Here is a 20230-nt window from a genome sequence, read left to right on the forward strand (position 1 = left end):
GTGTTGTTAAAGCTGTTGTAAAGCTTTCACCAGCCCCAGGAGGTGCCTGCATGGCCCTCCTGGAGTCAAAATGAGCTGAAATATTCCTGGGGATGCATCCTTCCAGCTGGGACAGGSCTCAGCTCATCCAGTGCGTGTCACTGATCCAGACAGACACCAGGCCCTGGCTCTGGGCTTTATCCAGAGCTTATTGCAAAGAGCAAAAAAGAGAGAGGCGAAAAAGAAAGGAGTAAAAATATGCTTGACATCTTTTCCTAAGAGAGCACTGTGGAATCAGCTCTTTCACTTCAAACCCTGCGAGGAAAGGAAGTGAATTTGATCTCTGCTCCTTGCCCAGAGCCCTGAGGTTGCTTTCTGGAGCASTCGAGTGAGACAAAGCCAGGAAAAATAGATCCTGCTGAAGCCATCGRTGTCCCCTGCTCCAGCTGCTCAGCAGAGCAGATTTCCCTGCTGGAGCTGTGAAACTCAGCTGCTTTAATGGGGAGCTGCTGTAAATCTCTCCTGTTATCCATCTCCCCCTGAAATACGGAGCAGAAGAGCGAAGCAAAGGGAAGGAGAGGGGTGAAAATCCTGCTGCTGGAAAAGTCCCTGTGAGCCCACATGGTGCTGGCTGGGATTTGCTGTTGGGAGCAGGGAGAGGGCTCTGGGGGTGCTCCTGTTATCAGATAAAGGTCACTGGTGAGGAATAGGGAGAGCTCAGGCTGTTTCTGTGGTGGGAGGCAATGGGGCATCCGCACAGAGAGAGGTTCTGTCCCTTTGGAGCATCCCGGGATGGTGGGGATTGATGGGACCTCAAATCCCATCTCCTTCCATGGGCAGGGCACCTTCCAGGACCTGTCCAAGCTGTAAAGCATCCCGGGAGCAASTTGGGCTGGGATGGGGAATTTAACAGCTCTCAGTTCCCAAAAAAACTCCGGTCAGAGTGGGAACTCTCGGATGCTCCCTAAACACAGAGATGTAAGGATTGCACAGAGCTGCTTCTGAGAGCTCCCGGTGTGAGAGGAGATCCTGAACTCAGGGCTGATTCCAGCTTTCCCCCACAGTTTCCTCTGCCTGATCAGGGATTTTCCCCTCCCTCTGTGATGCAGACCCACTCGTAGCCTTTCTCTGTCCCCAAAATGATCTTTTTGAGCCGTTTTCCTCTGTGTGTCCTTTCCTGGGAGCGTTCCCATGGCTGTGCCAGTCCTGCAGTGCCTTTTCCTGGCACCAGGCTCCGTGGAATCTCTGCCAGCTCTAATCTGCATCTCCAGCACCCTTGGCACCTCTGTACACATCCCAGATACTCGGGTTTATCTTTTCCTGATTAGGGCTCCTCTGCTGCAGAGTTTCTGCAGATGTTACTTTATTTAAACCGTGCTGGATAAAGGGAAGGAAGGAAGGAGAGACCCCTGAGGAGGAAAGAGATGTTTCACAGCGTCCCTCGCTCTGCAGAAACTCCAATGCCAGGAAAACGTGTCCATTGCTCATAATTCTTTTTGTCTCATTTGTTCTTCTCTCCTACTTCTCCCTCCAAAAAAAAMCCCAAACAGGAATTCCCTGYTTCCTTCCTTCCTAATTAAATCTCCCTGCCTCTACAACCAAGGAGCTCTATCCATGTGGTCAAATGATGGCTGGATCGGCTCAGCAGGAAATTTGGTAGGAAAATACAACTTCAGCAGCTTTGCAGGGTTTATTTTTAGGGCCCGTGAGCTCGCTGAACTCCGGGATGCAAAGTGCCAGACTCCCATTGTTGTCAGATGGCTCCTGTCCCACCAGGCTGAGTCAAACCTGTGACTCACAGGAGAGGGGGAATGGCTTTGGCATCAGCCTGGGATTTTTTCTTTCCCTCCTCCAGTCTAAGATGTTGATGATAAAACCTCCAGTTTAAGACAAACTTGCTTGCAGTGCGTGTTCCCAGCTTTTTCTGATTAAAAAAAAAAAAAAGTTCTGTTTGTAATCAAACCCCGCTGCAGTGTTTGAAAAGCACCTGAGGTTTTGGGGCTGGGGGCTCCTGCAGATGTTGGGGCTGGCCAGGTGTGAGCCAAGCCCCRAATGGAAACAAGGGAGCTGTGTGAGCTCAGCCCCGTTCCCTGGGCAGAAATCCCTGATTTTATTAAACCTGGAGCTGTGCTGAGGCGGGATCAGGTGGGAGCTGCTGGGAACSCGGCCAGCTTGGCCAGAGAGGGGACCTCTGTGCAAGATTCAGGTCCATGAGTTATTTGGGGAAATTTATGATCTAATTCTGACACACAGCCTCCCTCCTCTCCCTCAGCCTTCCTCCTTCCAGATCATGGAATTGTTTAGTTTGGAAAACACACCTGAGATCGAGTCCAGCTGCTACCCCAGCGCTGCCAAGAGCTCAGCCATAAACCACATCCCCAAATCCTTACCCTCCTTTGTAGGACAAGCTGCTCCTTCTAGAATTCCCTGAAATAGTTCCTGGAGATGCACGTGGAGTTATCCTGGACTCCTTCCTGCTTCCCTTTYGTGTGCAGCAAGGATGTGCTTCCAGGCCTTCATCCCTAGGGATGGGAAAACCTTACGGCATTTCTGGTGAACTTTTGGTGACAGATCAATCCATGTGGGATTTAAAATCCCTGAATAGCCAAAATAGGCAGCCCTGCACTTTTRCCATCAGTCCCAGCCTGGCTTGGGGCTGTGGCACGTCAAGGACTCCCAGGAATTCGGGCACCTGTTCTCTCTCATGGACAGGGGTTATTCTGATTATTTTTTTCCCTCTTTGCCTYGTGACTGATCCCCACAATCTGTCCTGCTTTGTCTAACAGGAACACAGAGATAACTCAGCTGCTGGCTCATGATAACTAAAGATGGTTTCAGCAGCATTTTTCATTTCTTTTCCAAGGGCAGGGCAGTCTTTTATCAGAAAAAGCTCTGCTGTTGTGAGAGCTGGAGTGYAAACCCAAACAGGGTCAGATATTGAAATAAAAATGGGACAAAGAGGCAGGTAAAATAATGAGAGAATCACCCTTTAATTCTGATTAAATCATGGCTCTCTAAGGCTGAGGTGGGTTAGATAATAGATGGAAAAAAAACAAACAAAAAAAAACCAGGAATCTGAACTGCCAGAAAGCCATTTTTATGCCTAAAACTGACAAATTCCCCCAGTATTCCCCTTTCCCTTGGATTGGGATGGTTCCATCACCCATGTCATCTCTCAAAGGCGAGAATGGGGTTGGAAAAAATGCCAAATTATTCTCCTGAGCAACCCTGAGGGAAGAAGCTTTTCCAATGATATCATTTGCAGTGCAGAATCTGGAGGTGAGAGCAATATCAGTGGGATCCTCTGGTCCCCCTGTCCGTGGCCTCCAGCTGTCCCTCTGCCAGGGGGACACAGCAAACCTGAGCCAGAAGGAGAAAATTCCTCCTCCAGGTATTCCAGGATGTGATTGTTGGCCTTGGGAYTGAAATTTATCCTTTAATAAAGCTGAGCCTTTTTCCTGCCCAAACCTGGAAGAGAAGCAAGGTATCAGACTCCTTCCTGGGCTTGCCAGGGTAGTCCCAGACCTGGCTTAATCCTGGTTTTAAGAGGACTTTTTGCCCCTGGGCAGGAAATTTGGGTTCTGGTGGCTCTGCAGTTGTGTGAGCAAATCTCAGCTCTGCTGTGACCTCGAGYTCTGAGTGGTGCTGGTCGTGTTATAAATAACAAAATATTCCCTGGAGCAGCACAATCAACACCTGGCACTGCAGGATCCTGGCCTGGGCTTACCCCAGCCCTGATTTTGGGGGGTTTTCTTTACTTTAGTGAGTGTGTAATGGGCAATGACCCAGAATTTATAACGTTACCAATGCCAGGATGCCACTGTTCAAACAGGAGCATTTTATTCTTTGTGTGWCCCATGTAAAATTTGTGAATTATTTCCCCAGACCCTTCACCTATGCAGCAGGAGATCTGAGACACTGCTTTCACAGGAATTCCTCATCTCCCTAATGCATTAATATTAATTTAGGACATAAAATTCCTGAATCCCCAGCCTCCCCTGGGGATCAGCTGCTAATTCAGGGTCATCCACGAGGTTCTCAGACCCCTTGAGTAAGATTTCAGCCCTCACTGGTGTTGAGAGAGCTTTTATTCCAGGGGTAACACACATCAGGCTGGTTTGGGAAGCAGCACAGCCCTTTCAGTGGTGTAAAGATATTTTTAAGGTTGATTTTATTCCATTAATAATGTGTCATCCCGTGCAGAAAAAGATGGGAACTCGGGGAAATATAAATTAAAATAGGTTCAGTGCAGCTGCTTGGGTTTTATCTGTGTGTTGTGGTCTGGGAAGTGATCTAGGGAGTGAGTTCCAAGAAAATATTCCATGACTGCAGAGGTGGTTGGGGTTAATGATGGGAGAAATGGGGGGATTTGTGTGAACCAAGAAAAAAGGAATGACCAGTTTCCATGCTGAGGGTTTCCAGGAAAATCTCCATGTGTGCTGGATGTACTCAGGATTTGAGAGGGCTACAGAGAAAGAGAAATTTAAATATTATTCCAGCTAATACAGTGTATTTATGTAAGCCAGGGTAAATGAGCACACTCACACGTTCTGTTTTTCCGGAAAAAACTTTCCTTTTTCATTATCCACACACTTCCACAGAGCTACAGAAAAGAGCAAACAGTGCAAAACAGGGGCGTTGGTCTCTTCTATACAATATTTACATTGCTCAAATCCCTCAGGCAGCGAAAAGCCAGCCCAGGGTTTTCTTAGGAACTGGATGGTTTTCTTGGAAAACATATGCCAAGTGATCCTAAAAAGAAACCACCCCGCTCCTTGCTTGTCCCAGTGGTTTAGGGGTGGGAGTGTCCTGGTGTTCAGCATGGAAGTTMAATTTAAGAATTAAAATTAAGAGCAGCCAGCGGTGTTAAATGTTAGTTTTAAATGATGATTTCCAGAGGAAAAAAAGAAAAAAGAAAAAAAAAAACCAGGAAAAGCTTCATGTTTTGCTGCAAAATGTGCTCATTTTATAGGGGTTAAAATCACTGTCTTAAATCATGGAATGGTGGAATTGACCTTAAAGGGACAGGGACACCTTCCACCATCCCAGGTTGCTCTAAGCCCTGTCCAGCCTGGCCTTGGACACTCCCAGAGCTTTCACATTGGGCAGAACGAACCTTTAATCATACCCAGGTCCTGACAGAACAAACAGGAAAGGGAGAATATTCCCATGGTTGGAATCTGTGCCCAGAGAAAAGGATCTTTGACCACTCAAAGATGTTTTGGGTAGATCTTTTTCACTTTCTGAGTTCTTTGAGTGCTTTGAGTGAACCTTCCAAAAACTTAATTTTCTCTGAGTGACCTCTCCATGGCACAGGATTTCAGGGAGATACAGGGAATGTACAAATGTCATCAGCAGGAGGAGAGGGAACRGCCTYAAATTTAAACTGAGGRGGTTTAGATTGGGTATTAGGAAAAAGGTTTTTTACAGAAAGGGCTGTCAAACTTTGAAGCAGGGCAGTGGTGGAGTGCCCATCCCTGGAAGGGTTCAGAAAATGTGTGGATGKGGYATTTGGGGACACAGGTTTGTGGTGAACATAGTGGGGCTGGGATGGGGGGTCTCGGAGGCCTTTCCAACCCCAATTCCAGGATTGTAGGGGTGATTTATGGTCCTTGGAGTGTCAGAGAGAGAGTGCACAGCTCAGAGCCAGCCTGGGCTCCGGGGTCAGCCTGGGGTCAGCATTCAGAAATGAAAATTGCAGCTTTCCTGGAATTACAGGGGAAACAAGGCTTGGGCTGCTAATCCCCCAAGAACAGGTCTGCCTCTTTCCTCAGTTAATGCTGAGCACCAAAACCTGCTTAGGGAAGTGAGGGTGGCTTTGTTCCTGTCCCTAAATCCTGCCCCAGAGCTCTTTGGGCACAGCAAAGCTCYGGGTGCTGAGGGTTCCCTGTGGCTCACAGGTCACACCAAAGGACAATTCCACAGGAGCCACCACTGTCCCTGAGGGGACAATTCCCTGGGAATGGCATGGGATGTCACTGGGGAGCTCTGCAGGGACTCTGGCTTCTGRGAATGTCCTCAGAGGAGCTGTGTTCCCCTGTCACCAGCCCTCTGCCACAGGGAAATAAATAAATTCTTTCTGGGCCATCTATTTCTGCTGGGTAGGGAGCAGAGCCTCCCTCCCTCCTCCACACAGAATTTCTGCCAGAAAACTTCCCAGGGGTTGTTTTAGAGGGATTTCAAGGCTGGATCCACGCAGGGAGCAGGGACAGGAGGAGCAGAGCCTGCCTGGTGTGTGTGTGCAGCACAGGAACTTCCATCCCTCWGGCTCATCCAAGAGACCATCTACGAATTCTAGATGTGACTTGTGCCACCTCTGTGCCCTTGTAGATGTGACTCAAGGTAGTTTGCGCTGATTGTGCAAAGCTGRTGGAGATTTACCCAAGATTTACTCAAGATTTACACGGGACTTGGCACCTTTCACCCCTCAGAGATCCCATGGTGATGTGCGCTCTATGTCATGACAATTCCCCCTCAGATTGGCACAGAGTTTCACCAGGTGGGTGAAATTTTCACCAGGCTGGGTTTGGATGGGGCTGAGGGTTCAGGAGCCTTTTGGAGCTGCAGCTTTTCCAGCTGGGAACGGGCAGCAAAGCTGGTGAATGGATGTTGTGGGAGGACTGGGGAACGGGAGCAGGGAGCTGGCTGGGAGTGAGGAAATCCATGATTCATTTTTGTTTAGGATCTCTGGGTCCTGTCTCAGCCTCASCTAAAGGCAGTGAYTTCWAATTAATTTRATTTTGTTTTCAAACCYGARGTTGTGGCGCTGCCTTTGCTGATAGCAGCCCTTTGTCAGGAGGGAGGAACACTCAGCCACCCCTCAGCCAGAAAAACTGGAAATCCACATTTCTGCCACCTTCTCCTCCCAGCCTGGCTTTGCTGACACCTGAAAAATGACTTTTCCTCTCTCTGAATGCATAATTGGTTATTTATCCACAAACCACGGCATGTGGACTCAGTGTACCTGACCCAGAAAAAACCAGATCGGTCGAGACCTGTCCCAGCAGATGTGAGTGTCACTCACCACGTGATCTCCATATAATTTATGAGGTCTTAAATTACAAAATAATGGATCTTTTCAGTTGGGCCTTTTGGCAYGGGATGACAGGATTACGTTTTATGTGCGAATATCCACCGCAGCTCTCGCCCCGTAAAACTGCAAACAGAAATTTGTCAGCGTTGGCACTGCTTTGGCTCCCAAAAAGACACCCTTTATGCTGGGATTACAGGCAGGCCATGGATGTGGAGCCTGGAGCTGGTCCAGGCCCAGGCAGTTCTTTCCCTATTTTCTTTTAACATTTCCTTCAGAAGCCCAGACAGCGGTTTCTAGCCTGGATTTTTCCTCCTTCCCTGGGATTTAACCAGAGGAAGGTCTGTGGAGCACACCCAGAGCAGAAGGTGTCCCAGCACTCTGGAAATGAGAGATTCTGCAGCCACCACASATGGGAACAGCCCAGTCCCACAAAGCTCCCAAACCCCACAAACTCTGGAATTTCTTTTTGCTTGCAAGTGGAAAGCAGCAGCTTTAAAAGAAGATTTCCAAGCTGGCAGTTGCCCACTGAGAACAAGCTGAGTGCAAACAGGCTTCTCACTTCTTAGTAAATCTGAATTAATCAGGGGTTTGCCTCACAGAAGAGCATTTTCTCATTTTACTGACATTTTTCTTGCAGAAGGATGTGTTTTTAGGCACAGGGTGGGATTCTTGGRGCTGTCCTGTGCAGGGCCAGGAGCTGCTCCTTCCRTGATCCTTGTGGGTCACTTCCAACTCRGGATATTCTGTGGYTCTAAACACACTCTCAGTTTTTTAGTGGATCCTTCTCACCTCATTCCTTCTCTCTCCCCACCCCTAAAAATGAGGTTTCTCAGTGAATTCTTCCTGCTCTTATTCCTTCCCTCTCTCATCTCTAAAAATGCAGTTTSTGTCCCATTCAGTACAATATTAACAGCCAGATCCTGACAGGGTGTTGGGATAGGGATTCCCTGTTTCCCACTCAATTTGGGATGTGCCAAAGCTGTTGATGGCTCCCCAGCCCTCCTCTTTGCCATAGGGTGAAGGATTTGCTCCAGAGGGAGAACTGTGCCTGTAGGGAAGCCTGGCAAATCYCTCACTTTGCCTTTTGATCTGAAGTTATGGGAACAACTGCTCTGAAACACGGATTTTAAAAATCCCTCTGAAGAGTTTGGAAAGGGGCATGGGCAGGAAAAAGGATGAGGCACTGCCTGGCAATGTCGAATATTGTTCTATCCTATTGTTCATCCCTTGAGCTTGGGGTAAACCTTTCCCAGCTGCTGTCACTGCCTGTCACTTGTGCTGCCACCTCAACCCCATCCCACCAATTTTTTCCAGTGATCTCCCCTTGTTTTCACATTTTTCTGCCCCACAGTGCTGTTGTCTCAGAGTTTTGTCTCCAGAAAAGCGTCCCAGGCCAGTCCTGTGTGCAAGTTTCCAGTAAATATTGCTGTAACTCAGAGCTCAAACAGAATATTTTGGCTGCTCTCAAGGTCTCTGTGTATACTGAGTTGATCATCTGCTTTTCTCCAATAAGTGACATTTTAGGGCTGAAATAGAAAAATTTCTGGGGTCTCCCAGCCTTGGTAAGCCACTGACTTCTTTATTCAAAGTGAATGCAGTGCTAAATAAATATTCCCTTGGAAGCATTAACATTTTACAGCTGAATTCTTCTCACACTTAAACCTCTTTTGCTTTAAAYGATCACATTTGAGGTGCTGCTCTCGTATCTCATGAGGCTTCATCAGAGAGATTTAAAAGAGACTTGAGTGGAAAACATCTGTTCAATTAATAATCTGTCTTTTTTTTTTTTTTTGGCAGTGTAGTCCTAGAAGTAGCTTTACCGTAGAAATGTAGATTGCTGAGCTAACAACTTGTAACTTTATCCTTTTTCAAATTAAATTGTTCTCCTCATTTCTGTGTCTTTCACTTAAGACCCAGCCTGGGAAGGGCTGCAGAGCTTCAAACATGAGCCAAGCACTAGAGAAAGGAACCAGGTGGTAAAATGCAACACATAACCAATAATTAATTTTCCATATATTTCTATAATCCATAAAAGGAAAGGCAATAAATTAATTGGAAAACAAGACAATATTGCTGTAACCAGCTAAGAAAAGAGTGCAGCAAATTGGTTTTCGAGTTATTTTGAGGCTCTAAAAACCATTAAGCAGTCACAGATCATCCCTTAATTGGGGGCTCTGACACCACTTGTCCATATTTCAGTGGGATCAGCACTCCTGGGCCTTCAGCTTTGCCCTTGGAAGAACTCTGGGGTTTCAGGCCCTTCTCCAGCTGACTTTACAACCCAGCCCTTCCCAGAAATAGTCACACAATCCCCCRGGATATAAAAGCCCAGGTGCAACAGATCATCGATGAGCTCTCCTCCCCAGACGTGGCATTAAAAATGATCAAATAAATTAAACGACAGCTCAATCTGATAAAAAGGAAACTTCATACTTCAAAATTGTAGTATTAATTATCTCTTTTTCTTATTATCTTTTCTGTCACCAAGCAACTCTTTTGCCTAACTGCTAAACAATTATTTACACTCCAAACCTCTCCAGAAATTCCAGTCTCTAGGAAAACCAGGCTCTACACTCTGGCAGCGGAGTAAGGAAAAGCCACAAGCTTTTATTATGCCTTTGTAAGCAAACATACATATTGTGGGAAGTTACTGAGTTAACATAYGAGGATGAGGATGCATCTCCAGAAGGCAGGAAATATTGGCAGGAATCTCTAAGAAAACGGAATTTTCTGTTTCCCAACTGGTCCCATGCCAACTGCTGAAGGGGGGAGAAATGCCAAATGTTGGCATTTTCTGCTTAAAGAAGCTGTTCTGYTCCCTCCTCAGTTGATGCATGTGTTGTTGCCTATCCATAATCTCCAAAGGGAGATCCATTGGGATTTTTCCATTTYGTGTTCACCTGTGGAATGTGATGGGACCATCCCAGCGTGAGGATCAGTCGCCCCTCAGCAGCTTTTCATTAACCCCTCGTGTGTGAACCCCCCGTTTTCTGGAAGGGCTCTTTGCCACGTGGCCTTAGTCAGGAGTTAATGGGGGATAACTCCCTGTGTAAACATCTCCCTAGAAATGGGATTCAGAGGTGGGATCACCCCCGTTGGTGATGGCCTGGTCACTGATCTCATCCTGCGGCGCCGGCAGCGCCGTCTTTGTGAGCGGCATCTCCGTCTTGAAGAGAGAATCCATTTTGATCTGGGTTTTGATGTTGAAGGACTTCTGGAAGGACTCRGAGGTGAAGTAGTAGATGAAGGGGTCGAAGCAGCAGTTGAGGGTGGCGATGCACAACGTGATGGGGTACATGGTCCTGGCAAACCTCTCCAGGGCGCAGTTGGCGATGGCCTGSGAGCGCACGAGCGCGTACAGGAACAGGATGGAGTTGTAGGGGACAAAGCACACCACGAAAATGGCCACATGCACGATGATCATCTTCAGCACTTTCTCCTTGTTCGTCCCGATCTGGGACAGGGTGGCYGGCTTCCGTAAAGTCCGGAGCACCAGCGAGGAGCACGTGAGGTTGAGCAGCAGCGGGATGATGAACCCCACCACCTCGATAAAGATGGTGATCTTGGACAGGTASGTTTTCCAGATCCTTTTGGAGAACCCTTCGAAACAGGTGGTGCTGGTGTTGGAAACGTTGGTGGTGGAGAACAGCGAGGCCGAAATGCCGCCGCTGAGCACCAGGATCCAAACGCCGGCACAGACAATGGCCGAGTTCCTCCGGGTGCGGATGGTGCGCGAGCGAAAGGGGTACACGATGGCCAGGAAGCGATCCACGCTGATGCAYGTCAGGAACAACATGCTCCCGTAGATATTGGTGAGGAACGCCGTGCCYGAGATCTTGCACAGGCTGTCCCCGAAGGGCCAGTGCCGGTTGAAGTTGTAAAAAATCTTAAAGGGCAAAGTGAACACGAAAAGCAAGTCTGAAACCGCCAGGTTGGTCATAAAAATGGCCGTCTCGCTCCTCATCTTCATCCGGAAGAGGAAAACGAAGAGGGAGGCGCAGTTTGTGATCAAGCCCAGGATGAAGACCACGCTGTAGACGGCCCCGTACAGGTTGTACTTGAAGGAATCGTCTGTCAGGCAGGTATGGTTGTTGCTGTGGTTTCCCATGCCAAGTGTGGGATGGGCTTCCCGAGGCCTCCGAAGTCTATTTCAGGGACATCCATAAAACAGGGCAGGGAGCTCGTCCCTTCCCGAGGGAACGCATTCCAGGGAGGCGGCCGGACTCCTTCCTACCGATCCCTCATGGATCCTTTCATCCTAAAGGAGAGACACAGAGCTGCCGTCAGTCCTGACCCTGCTGTACCCCAGAGTGGCCGGGAAAGAGAAATTCCCAAACTTATGGATGTACAAACAAGAGCAGGGATTTGTTTTCAAGGGAGTCTTTAAAAATTCCACCATTATTGGGATTTGTCGCAGCTGAAGACAGAATTTACTGAATTTACTTTCCTTGGATGRATCCTGAGGGATTGCTGTGGTCTATGAAAGGTGACCCTGCCCATGGCAGGRGTCAGAACAAGATGGGCTTTAAGGTCCTTTCCAACCAAAATCATTCTATGATAATTCCAACTCACCCCTTGGAAATTCCTCCCCCTGAGGAGGAATTGGCCCAGTGTATTTGGAAAAAAAATTAATAGAATGAAACATCTGAAATATTCCCCTAAACCTGTAACGGAGGAGGAAAGCTGGAAGTTTTTTAGTGTTTGCTTTAAACTGTGCAGAAAGAAAAGCTATATGGATTTTCAACCATTTTTGATGTGCAAGTATTTAAAAAAAACTCCAAAATCTATGATAACAGAGACCTGCTTTGCCTTTTTTTTTTAACTGACAATAGAGGCATCTTTACATGTTTTCCCAAGTGGAAAACTGTTGTAGCTCAGAAATGTTTATCAAAAACATATCCCAAAGCCATGTTTGCTTTTTATTCCCCCTTAAAAATGTCTGTAAATATGGTATTACTTCCAAAATKATGTTTTCTGCAAGTATAAAACCTTCTCAAGAAAGATTCCTCTGAGCTCTACCAACAGCTGCTTTTCATTCCTCCTCTTTGTCGAGGTTTGGAATGTGAAATTTGGGAAATCTCATGGACTACGCTCTTACAAGACTTTGTCCCAACTCTTCAAGCTTTGGAGACACGTGGACCTGAAGTGAACAGGTTTTTTTTTCTTGGAAATAGGTGCTTCCTGAACTGCCTGGATCATCTCTCCTGGCTATTTTAATTTTTTTTAATGCCTGTGAGGATAATCTGTTGGAAAATCTCGCTGGAGGAGGGTTTGTGTGTTGGATYGTGGGCTCAGCACTTCTCGGAAATGTGGAGCAAAGTGGGGTCAYGAAGGGAAAGACCTTTTCCTTACAAACTCCAGCCAACCAAACATGAACCAGTCTGGAATCTCCTTGTAATCTAAGAAATTTAGGAGCTACAACTGGGAGTAATTTGGAGCAGAAACCCTCGTGAAGAGTGGGATCCTTTCCAGAGCGATCCCCTGACGGAGGAGTTTCAGCTCCAAAGCTGTCGCTGAGTTGTGTTAAGGGTTGTAATGGTAACATATAAACAAATAAAATAGAGAAGAAAGCATGGATTCGGCATAATTTGGGATGCAAATGATTAAAATCAGATGTTTTCCATATGTTTTCCTCCCAGGAAAGCTCACACTGGCCATTGCTCTCACATGCAAGCTGTCACTCAACTGGTAAAATGGCAAGTGTTGGGAAAGCTGGAACAGCCACAGCTTTGCCAGCTGGAAGGGGCAAATTCCTCACCTGGGAATGCCTGGAGAACCACAGACTTCCCAAAAAACAGTGCTGAGACCCTGGGAGCAGGCAGCACATCACCTCTGCACCTGGCAAAGCAGCAGGAAAGGAGGATGCTCAAATCTCCCTTCCCAGATGACTTTCAAACTATTTCAACCTTTGCACATCCAAAAAGATGAGTTGGAACTCAGAGGTCTCTCCTGTGGATGTGTTTTTCCTACTGAATTTGTGGTTAAATGAACTTTATTGGGAAATAAGATTAAAAAAATTATATCAAATATTTAAATTAATGAGGACAAGAGTAAAATCCCAAATGTGGAACTGAACGCACTCTCTTTGGATCTGTAGTGGTGAAAATAAGGAAAGATCTTGCCTGAAAGTTCAAATGCCTTTAAAGAAGAGCTGAGCTGGAGTGGAAAGCTGACATGAGCTCCAACAGGAATAGCTGAGCCTTGGCTTAACCCTCAGCCCAGAGCATTAAATCCTTGGCCTGGAGCTCCCTCCCAGTGCAGACACTCCCCGTTATCCCTACCAGGAGAGTTGGTGTTCATCCTGTGACTCCCTGAGCGTGTGTGACCCGAGCTGTGCCAGACCCTCCTGGTCCAGGCTTCACTCTGGATCCTACTGAGGACATCCCAAAGGTCCTCTGAACCCTCACACAGCCCAKCAGCCCSATGGAAACCCCACTTTCCAGCCTGRCSTGGATTTYGGCAGTTCCTCAGGACCCAGAKGTTTGAAAKGTGCCTTTGGAACTCTCACCTCTGCTCCTGACCCAGTGCTCTGCCAGCAGCCTGACCCAGATACTCCTCACACAGGAAAAAAAGATGCTCCATCACCTGATTCTTTTCTCCCAGCTCTGTTCCAGACAGCCCCAAGGTCAAATCCCATTTTTTTTCCAGTGTCTAATCTCTGGGAATTGCCTGCCAGCAATTGTCTAGTTAACTTATGGGCTTTAAAATACAGCCTGGCTTGTTTACCTATGGAACCCTGAGGTGTTTAAACAAGCTGACAAGTGGCTTTGAAACCCAGCCATGTGCTTTAAATTCTGTAGGATGAGTCCACAGATTGAGTTTTCCMAGTGTAAAATTCCCTTCCCTTCCTTTCCACTATGGATTAAAGCAGTGGGATGCTCTTCATGGACACCACTGCTGTTGCCTTGCTGGGAAAAAAGTAAAGCAATATATTTTAAAATGTTGAATAAATACAGGATGGTGAAGTAGTTTTCTTTATATTTCAGGCAGGGCAAAGCTTTAAATCCTATATTGAAGCTGGGGGCCAATCCAGGAGGAGAGGAATGTAATAGAATAAAGCCCCTGTTCGTTATGATAAAATTCAGAATATTCTCTCTCCTAGCAGAGATGGCACCAGCAAACCTCCAGCAACCATCCCTCTCATAACCCTGTTGTTCAGAGTGAGTTTCAGCAGAGGATTTAYTCTTTTATTGCAGAAATATCCCATCCTCCATGGACTGAAAAGAAAGGAAAACCTGGTGTTACTTCCTATGGTGCCTGAGTATCCTGTTTACAATTCCTGTATTTCCTCCTCCCGGCACCCTGAGACACCTCCAAAGTGCCAGACTGCAGCTCCATCCACAGCAATTGTTTGTTAGAGCAGGAATTACCGCAGGGAAAAACAACAAATTTCAAMCCAGAGCCTGTCATTCCATCACCCCATTCCTCCCGCTCCACGCTGATCCCGATCTCCACATGTGCAGCAAACTGAGGTCAGGAAAACCAGCRTGAAGCTTGGGGCTGGCATTTTTTGCATCATCACATTTTCTTTTAGTCACATGAGATGTCAGATGAGTTGAACTTTATCAGTCTGGATCTGAAGGAGATCCTGTGTGTTCCTTTAAACCACTGAGCACTGGATTTGTGAGGTCTGGCACAGCCCTGATGGGAAAACCTCCCAAAGCTGAGGGATCTTTGCTGKATTATCCCAGTGTGTGCTCAGGTTATCTCTTAAATCCTGAGAAACAAAGGTTTATATGTGAAAAAAAAGCCAAAACCTGCAGGACAGTGGGGTTTGGGGAGGTTTCTCTGGGTTTTGTCTCAGGTTATGGCACCACTCATCGTGTTTTCATAGGGTCTCAGCCCCTGACCTTGGAAATAAATTGGGATTTTCCTGGGGCACAGCACGAGCTTTATTTCTGCCTTCTCCTGACAAGAACTCCATTCACTCCAGGGTTTCAGCTCCCTGCTCCTCACCTCGTTGCTACAACGCCTGTGGGATGTGTAACTTACTCCATGTGTAACTTACTCCCACCATGGAGCCCAGGGTTACAGCATCACAACAAWCTCAGTTCTGCAGCTTCTTAGGGGTCATTTCCTTCCTTTGTTCCACTTTAATTAGGCAGAAGGCTCAAAAAAAGGGTTTTGTAGGGGGAGATGTTTGGGTTTTTTGGCAGATTTTTGCAGGGATGCATAAGGCTGTAGGACTTGGGTTCTTCCAGACTGGTGCCCATAGGTAAAATGAAATTAAACTGCTTGTTTGAATGGATAAAATTAAAACTACTAGAAAGAAAAGAAACCTTTTTTATCCAAAAATTCCAACATTTCTCAGCTCTTGCAATGGAATTTCCACTTACTTCTGCTTTCTTTTCTCAATAAAATTCAGTTTTGGTCGTGAGAACTCTGAGAGCGTGAACTGGAAGCAGTTTTAAGGGCAAACCTCCAGTTTGGGGCAATCTGGAGGCTGATTTTTCCCTGCTGGAGGCTGCCAGGGCAGGAGCTGGTGCTGCACAGCGATGCCACCTCAGCTCTCCCAACACCAGCAGCGTGGGTTTATGGAAAACTGGAGCAGGTGATGCTGGATCTGCCTTCTCCAGAGAAAGCTGTAGGRATGGGAAATATCTTGAGACCCAAATTTTGGGGTTGGGAGCTCCAACAGAGCTCCTTGCAGATTCCCAGTGACCTTGGCGTGTTTTTCTGGAAAGGCTGGGATTAGCGGGTGGGAAGCGGAGCAGCTGCCCCTACACAAAGCTCTATTGASGATCCGAAGCGCTGGGAAGGAGAAAACGCTTTAATCTCTTTCATTTCCTAATCCTAAGTGATGTATCGGAGAACAGTAGGAAAGGAGCAGACAGAAGTGGCACTTTGAAGTCCACGGAGGTTTGTGGGGGCTTCAAAGGGCCATTCTTGCCTGGTTTATCGGAGTGAATGCCCGGTCGGAATGCCGGAGAAAGGGGATGTTTGCGGGTGATTTGCATAAAAGACAGGTCAGGAAAGCTCTTATTCATGGCTTTGACACTTATTGTGCCCCGTGACACTTATTGTCACCGGYCCCGACGGTCCCAGCCCTCGCTGCGGGTGCGACAGCGTCTGCCTGCGCACCTGTGGCAAGGTGGGACTCGCTCCAGGCAGGTTTCAGCAGCTGCTTTCAAATCCTCTGAGAGAAAAACCTCCCTTGAGGAGGCATCACCCCTGTCTGAGGCAGGAGGGAGCTCTGGGATGAGCTGGGAGCCAGCGCCGCTCCTTTACCCCGCTCTGAGCTGGTTTTGGGGACCCTCGCACCCCTCCAGGCTCAGCTGCTCCTCTCTGCAGCAGGACCCCAATTTAATCCTCCTCCAGGATGGAGCAGGGAAGGAAACCTGAGCCTCTCAGCCCGAACCCCAAAGGCATTCTCCTTTCTTCTTTCTCTTTTTTTTTTGTTTTGTTTTTAATTGCTCAGCACCGCCGTTGTCTCCTCACTGTCCTCTGAGACCCACAAAGCATTTCCTGCTGGTGGTGCCTTCTCCGGGCCGTATCTGTTTTGGATTGAGCTAATTAAAATGTTTCCTTCAGAAGAGAATCGTGAACTGCCTTACCCCATATTCAGCCACGGATCCTCAGGGCATGACTCTCTTTTTGTTTGCACGGAGAATGTCTCTCTCCATTTACATCACCCTTTAACCCTTGGCGTGCTCTGCYTTTCCCCATCCCCAGCAGCCTCCRGAGGGGCTGGGCCGCGGCCAGGAAACGATGGAATTCACCCCCAATTCCCAGCCAAGTTTGCATTATTTAGCACTTGTTAAGCGGGGCTTTTTGCTCCGGAGTGCGGGAATGCGGCTGATTTGGAGCCCCAGGTCTCTCGCTGAGAGGGCATTGCTGGATAATGGCAGTGCTGGATTCAATGGGGAAGATTTGGATACAAGGAAAAGCTGATGAGCTGCTGAAAAGCGAAGTTGCCCTGTCTGATCGGGTTGTTTTCACCCAGGAACAGTGTTTGTGGTGGAGGTTGCTGTAGCCCTGGTGCTTTACAAAGTGTGGCTAAGGAAAAAAAAAAAAAAAAAAAAAGCATAAAAAATAAGAGACTCCTGTTTCCCTGAGCCACCAGGGACTCCAACAACAGGCCTGGGTTTATTTGCTCACAGTTCCAAAAGGTTCCCAGTCAGCAGCCTGCCCAACAAGCTGCCTTTCTTCGCTTTCCCTGACACAATTTCCAGTGGTTCCTTGGCCATTCCTTGACTTTTTGGCTCCTTGTTGCCTTTTCTCAGCTCCTCTGTGCCACACGGAGCCCTCCTGTCACCCCATCCTCATCCCACTGGGCTGCATCCTCTGCATTCCCTTTGCTGAAATGGGACAGATGAACGTTCACCTCTGATTATCCACAAATTCTGGACTTTTTTTCCCTTCTCTTGCAGCAAGAAGGTGCCAGGGCAGCAGCACAAACACCAATTTCACCTTGGCAAGGTGGCCTGACGGGAGGGGCTGTGTCTGGATTCCTTTGGGACCCTGAGGGAGCTGTGCCCTGCATTTATTTACTGCAGGGCGTTGTTACAATTGGGCTTTATTCTCTTAAATGGCTTTGTCCYGTGAGGAAAATGGGAAGTTTTGAGGATTGGAGAATCCCAGGATGGTTTGGGTTGGAAAGGAACTTAAAGCTCATCCTGTTCCATCCCTGCCAWGGGCAGACACCTTCCAGAGGCTGCTCCAAGCCTTGTCCAACCTGKTTTTTATTGTAAAGCGTTAAAATAATTCAGAAGTGGCTCCACAATGCAGAAATAGCCCATCTCAGCCAGCCAGTGATGCTTCTTAGAAATTTCTTAGAAATCCAATTTCTAATGACGAGATGAGGGCAAGGCAATGACATTCTGGCACCGTGCAAGGGCTGGATGCTGCTTTTCCTGCTTAATATGGTCAAATCATGTGTAAAACACATGCTGGGGAGGAAAAGGGTGAGTTGTGTGCAGGTTCAAGAAAGGAAAATGGGAATATTATCGGAGGAGAAGAAGAGTCTGCTGTGGTTGGGTATTTCCAGCGTCACAGGGTCTCACAGCACGATGAGCTCATGCTCTGCCCACAGAAAGGATCTGCTCTGCTGCCAGAACACACCTTTGTCTCAGAGCTCAGGGACTGATGAATGTCCCTCAATTCCGCTTGCCAAGATAAAGAGATTTTCCCCTTTTTCATCCCAAATAACCCAGCAAATTTCCCCGCAGCCGGGGGTCAGCTCAGGCGGGTCTGGCTCCAGAGCAGGGTGAATCTTTACCCCCTTTTACGGGGCTGAGCTGGGAGCTGGTGCAGGAGGAAGCCTCGCAGAGCCACTGTCTGCTCTGGGAATAAAGAGCTCCTCTTTTCAGGGAGAGAATTTCCCTTCTGTGGAAGGTGGTGGCTCCCCTTCCCCGGGACTAAATCGGATCCTTATTTAGGGAGGAGGAGCGAGGCGAGGAGGAGTGAAGCTCTGCACGCACGCTTGACCTGGAAAGACCTGCTGAGGGTGGCTGAGAGCTCCAGGAGCTCCATCCCCACCCAGCCCAGCCCGYGGGGACGGCTCCCTGACGGCTCCTTTGGGATCCCGGAGCACCCTCAGGCTGGGAACACCACCCCAGCCACACAGCCCCGGCCAGCAACGCTCAGACATCGGGAAATAGAGCCCCAAATCCCAAATGTGCTTCCAGCAGGGCGAGGGGCAGCTGGAACTGATGGATCACAGATGTGGCATCCATCCAGGCGGCTCCAAGTGCCACAAAGACAGAATCCCAAATTGCAAAGCAATCCCAAAATTGGACAGAATCCCAAATTGCGAAGAATCCCAAATTGCAAAGCCACACACCCTCCAACAGGGAACCCCAGCCCGGGGACCAACAGGTCCCCAGGATCTGGCCCAAGATTTGGATAAAATTGCCTTAATTCGTGCTCCTGGAGGGATCCACCTCCCAGCCGGCAGAGCATCCTCTCCCTGCCCAGGGAATGTTTCCACTGCTGCTCCTGAACAACCTCAGGTGCAGCTTTGCAGTTCTGTGTCTCATTGCAATGCTCTGAGTGGGGAATTGGGGCATTTGTTGTGTCTGTGCGGAGCCGAGCTCCTGACCCTGGAATTTGGAAGACATCGATTTTTATCAGTTGAGGAGGATTCTCATTTTTAGCCTCAAAGGATTCCAGGGAAATGTTTGTTCAGCCTCCCCTCCCACCCATGTGTTTCAGGGCTTTCTTTTAAAGTTCAGGGGTTTTGAACCCCGCAAGCTCYCAAGGTTTCCTGCCTGTTTTGTTTCTAGGGAATGCTCCTAAGGGAAGGAAGATGGAAAAGTACTACAAGGGGAGAATGTCCTTATCACCGAGCTGTGAACTTTGCACTTCCCATCCTCTGGATTTGACTGTTCTGTTCCTATAGGGCAGCAACACAAAAACCACACACAATTGTCTCCTCTCAAACAATGATTTGGGAATGTCATTAAAACCTCCAGACTTCTCCTGCAAATTCTTCTGCCATGTGCTTATATTGTGTTAAATCCTCTCTCTTCCAAACAGCCAAATCTTTAAATGATGTTGTTCATCCTTCATTTTACTTCTGACTCCCTTTTTTTTAGATCTGTCTTTGAATTTTTCTCATTGACTTTTGTAGCTTTAAAGGAGTAGATTTTAGCCATGAATGAAAACCAAAATGTTAAATCAAATTTTTAAGGTTTTTAGCGTAATATTTATAACTTAATTCCTAATTTTTAATAGAGTTTGAAGGAACCAGCCCTTCATTAAATTAAGGTGAAAGTCTAATTTATGCCACGTTTATATCCAGCCCCTTTTTAAGCTTGAAGTGTCTTTGTGACACTGACTTCAAGTACAAAAGGAAGCTGTAACCAAGGGATCTTTTTCACAAACACACAACAAACAACCGGGCAGGAAAGYCCTTAACTTGTCACCTGCAGTGCCACAATGAGAATTATGATGGGAATGGAGAATTCCGCCGGGAATCTGAACCATTTCCATGCAATCTGGAGGAGTAGCTCACACAAGGAATTACTTTCCCAAAACTTRGAGCTCATCTTCTTCCCTTTAAGCAGCTCCAGCCATGGAGCAGGAGGAATGGGAGCTTCCCAAAGGAAAAACACCGCGGATCTTCCGTGAAATCCGTCTGGATCCATCCCCCAGATCCATCCGAGCCTTCCGCTTCCAGAACCCCCACCCGGCCGCTTTTCCTGCCTGGGGAAGGGGGGACTCACCGGGACCGCCACCATTCCCACGGAGCTTCCACGGGATCCCTTCGTGACAGAT

At 47.7% G+C, this 20230-nt stretch overlaps 1 protein-coding gene across 2 annotated transcripts in view; it reads right to left on the reverse strand.

The window, feature by feature from the left end:
- Positions 1-6742: 6742 nt before the first annotated feature.
- The window catches only part of LPAR4 (lysophosphatidic acid receptor 4), a 14942-nt gene continuing 1454 nt past the window's right edge, over positions 6743-20230 (reverse strand). Inside the window, exons 1-2 of one of the 2 annotated variants that reach the window (XM_057381739.1) lie at positions 20179-20230; positions 6743-11270 (exon numbers count right to left, since the gene is read on the reverse strand). In XM_057381739.1, coding sequence (XP_057237722.1) covers positions 10074-11120 — 1047 coding nt within the window. In that variant the 5' untranslated portion in view covers positions 11121-11270; positions 20179-20230 and the 3' untranslated portion in view covers positions 6743-10073. The remainder of the gene's footprint in view (positions 11271-20178) is intronic. The other variant, XM_057381738.1, reaches the window with a different exon arrangement.

This window comes from Malurus melanocephalus, unplaced genomic scaffold (genome assembly GCF_030028575.1).
Source record: "Malurus melanocephalus ecotype Western Australia unplaced genomic scaffold, MMel_1.1 scaffold_525, whole genome shotgun sequence".
Taxonomy (NCBI): domain Eukaryota; kingdom Metazoa; phylum Chordata; class Aves; order Passeriformes; family Maluridae; genus Malurus; species Malurus melanocephalus.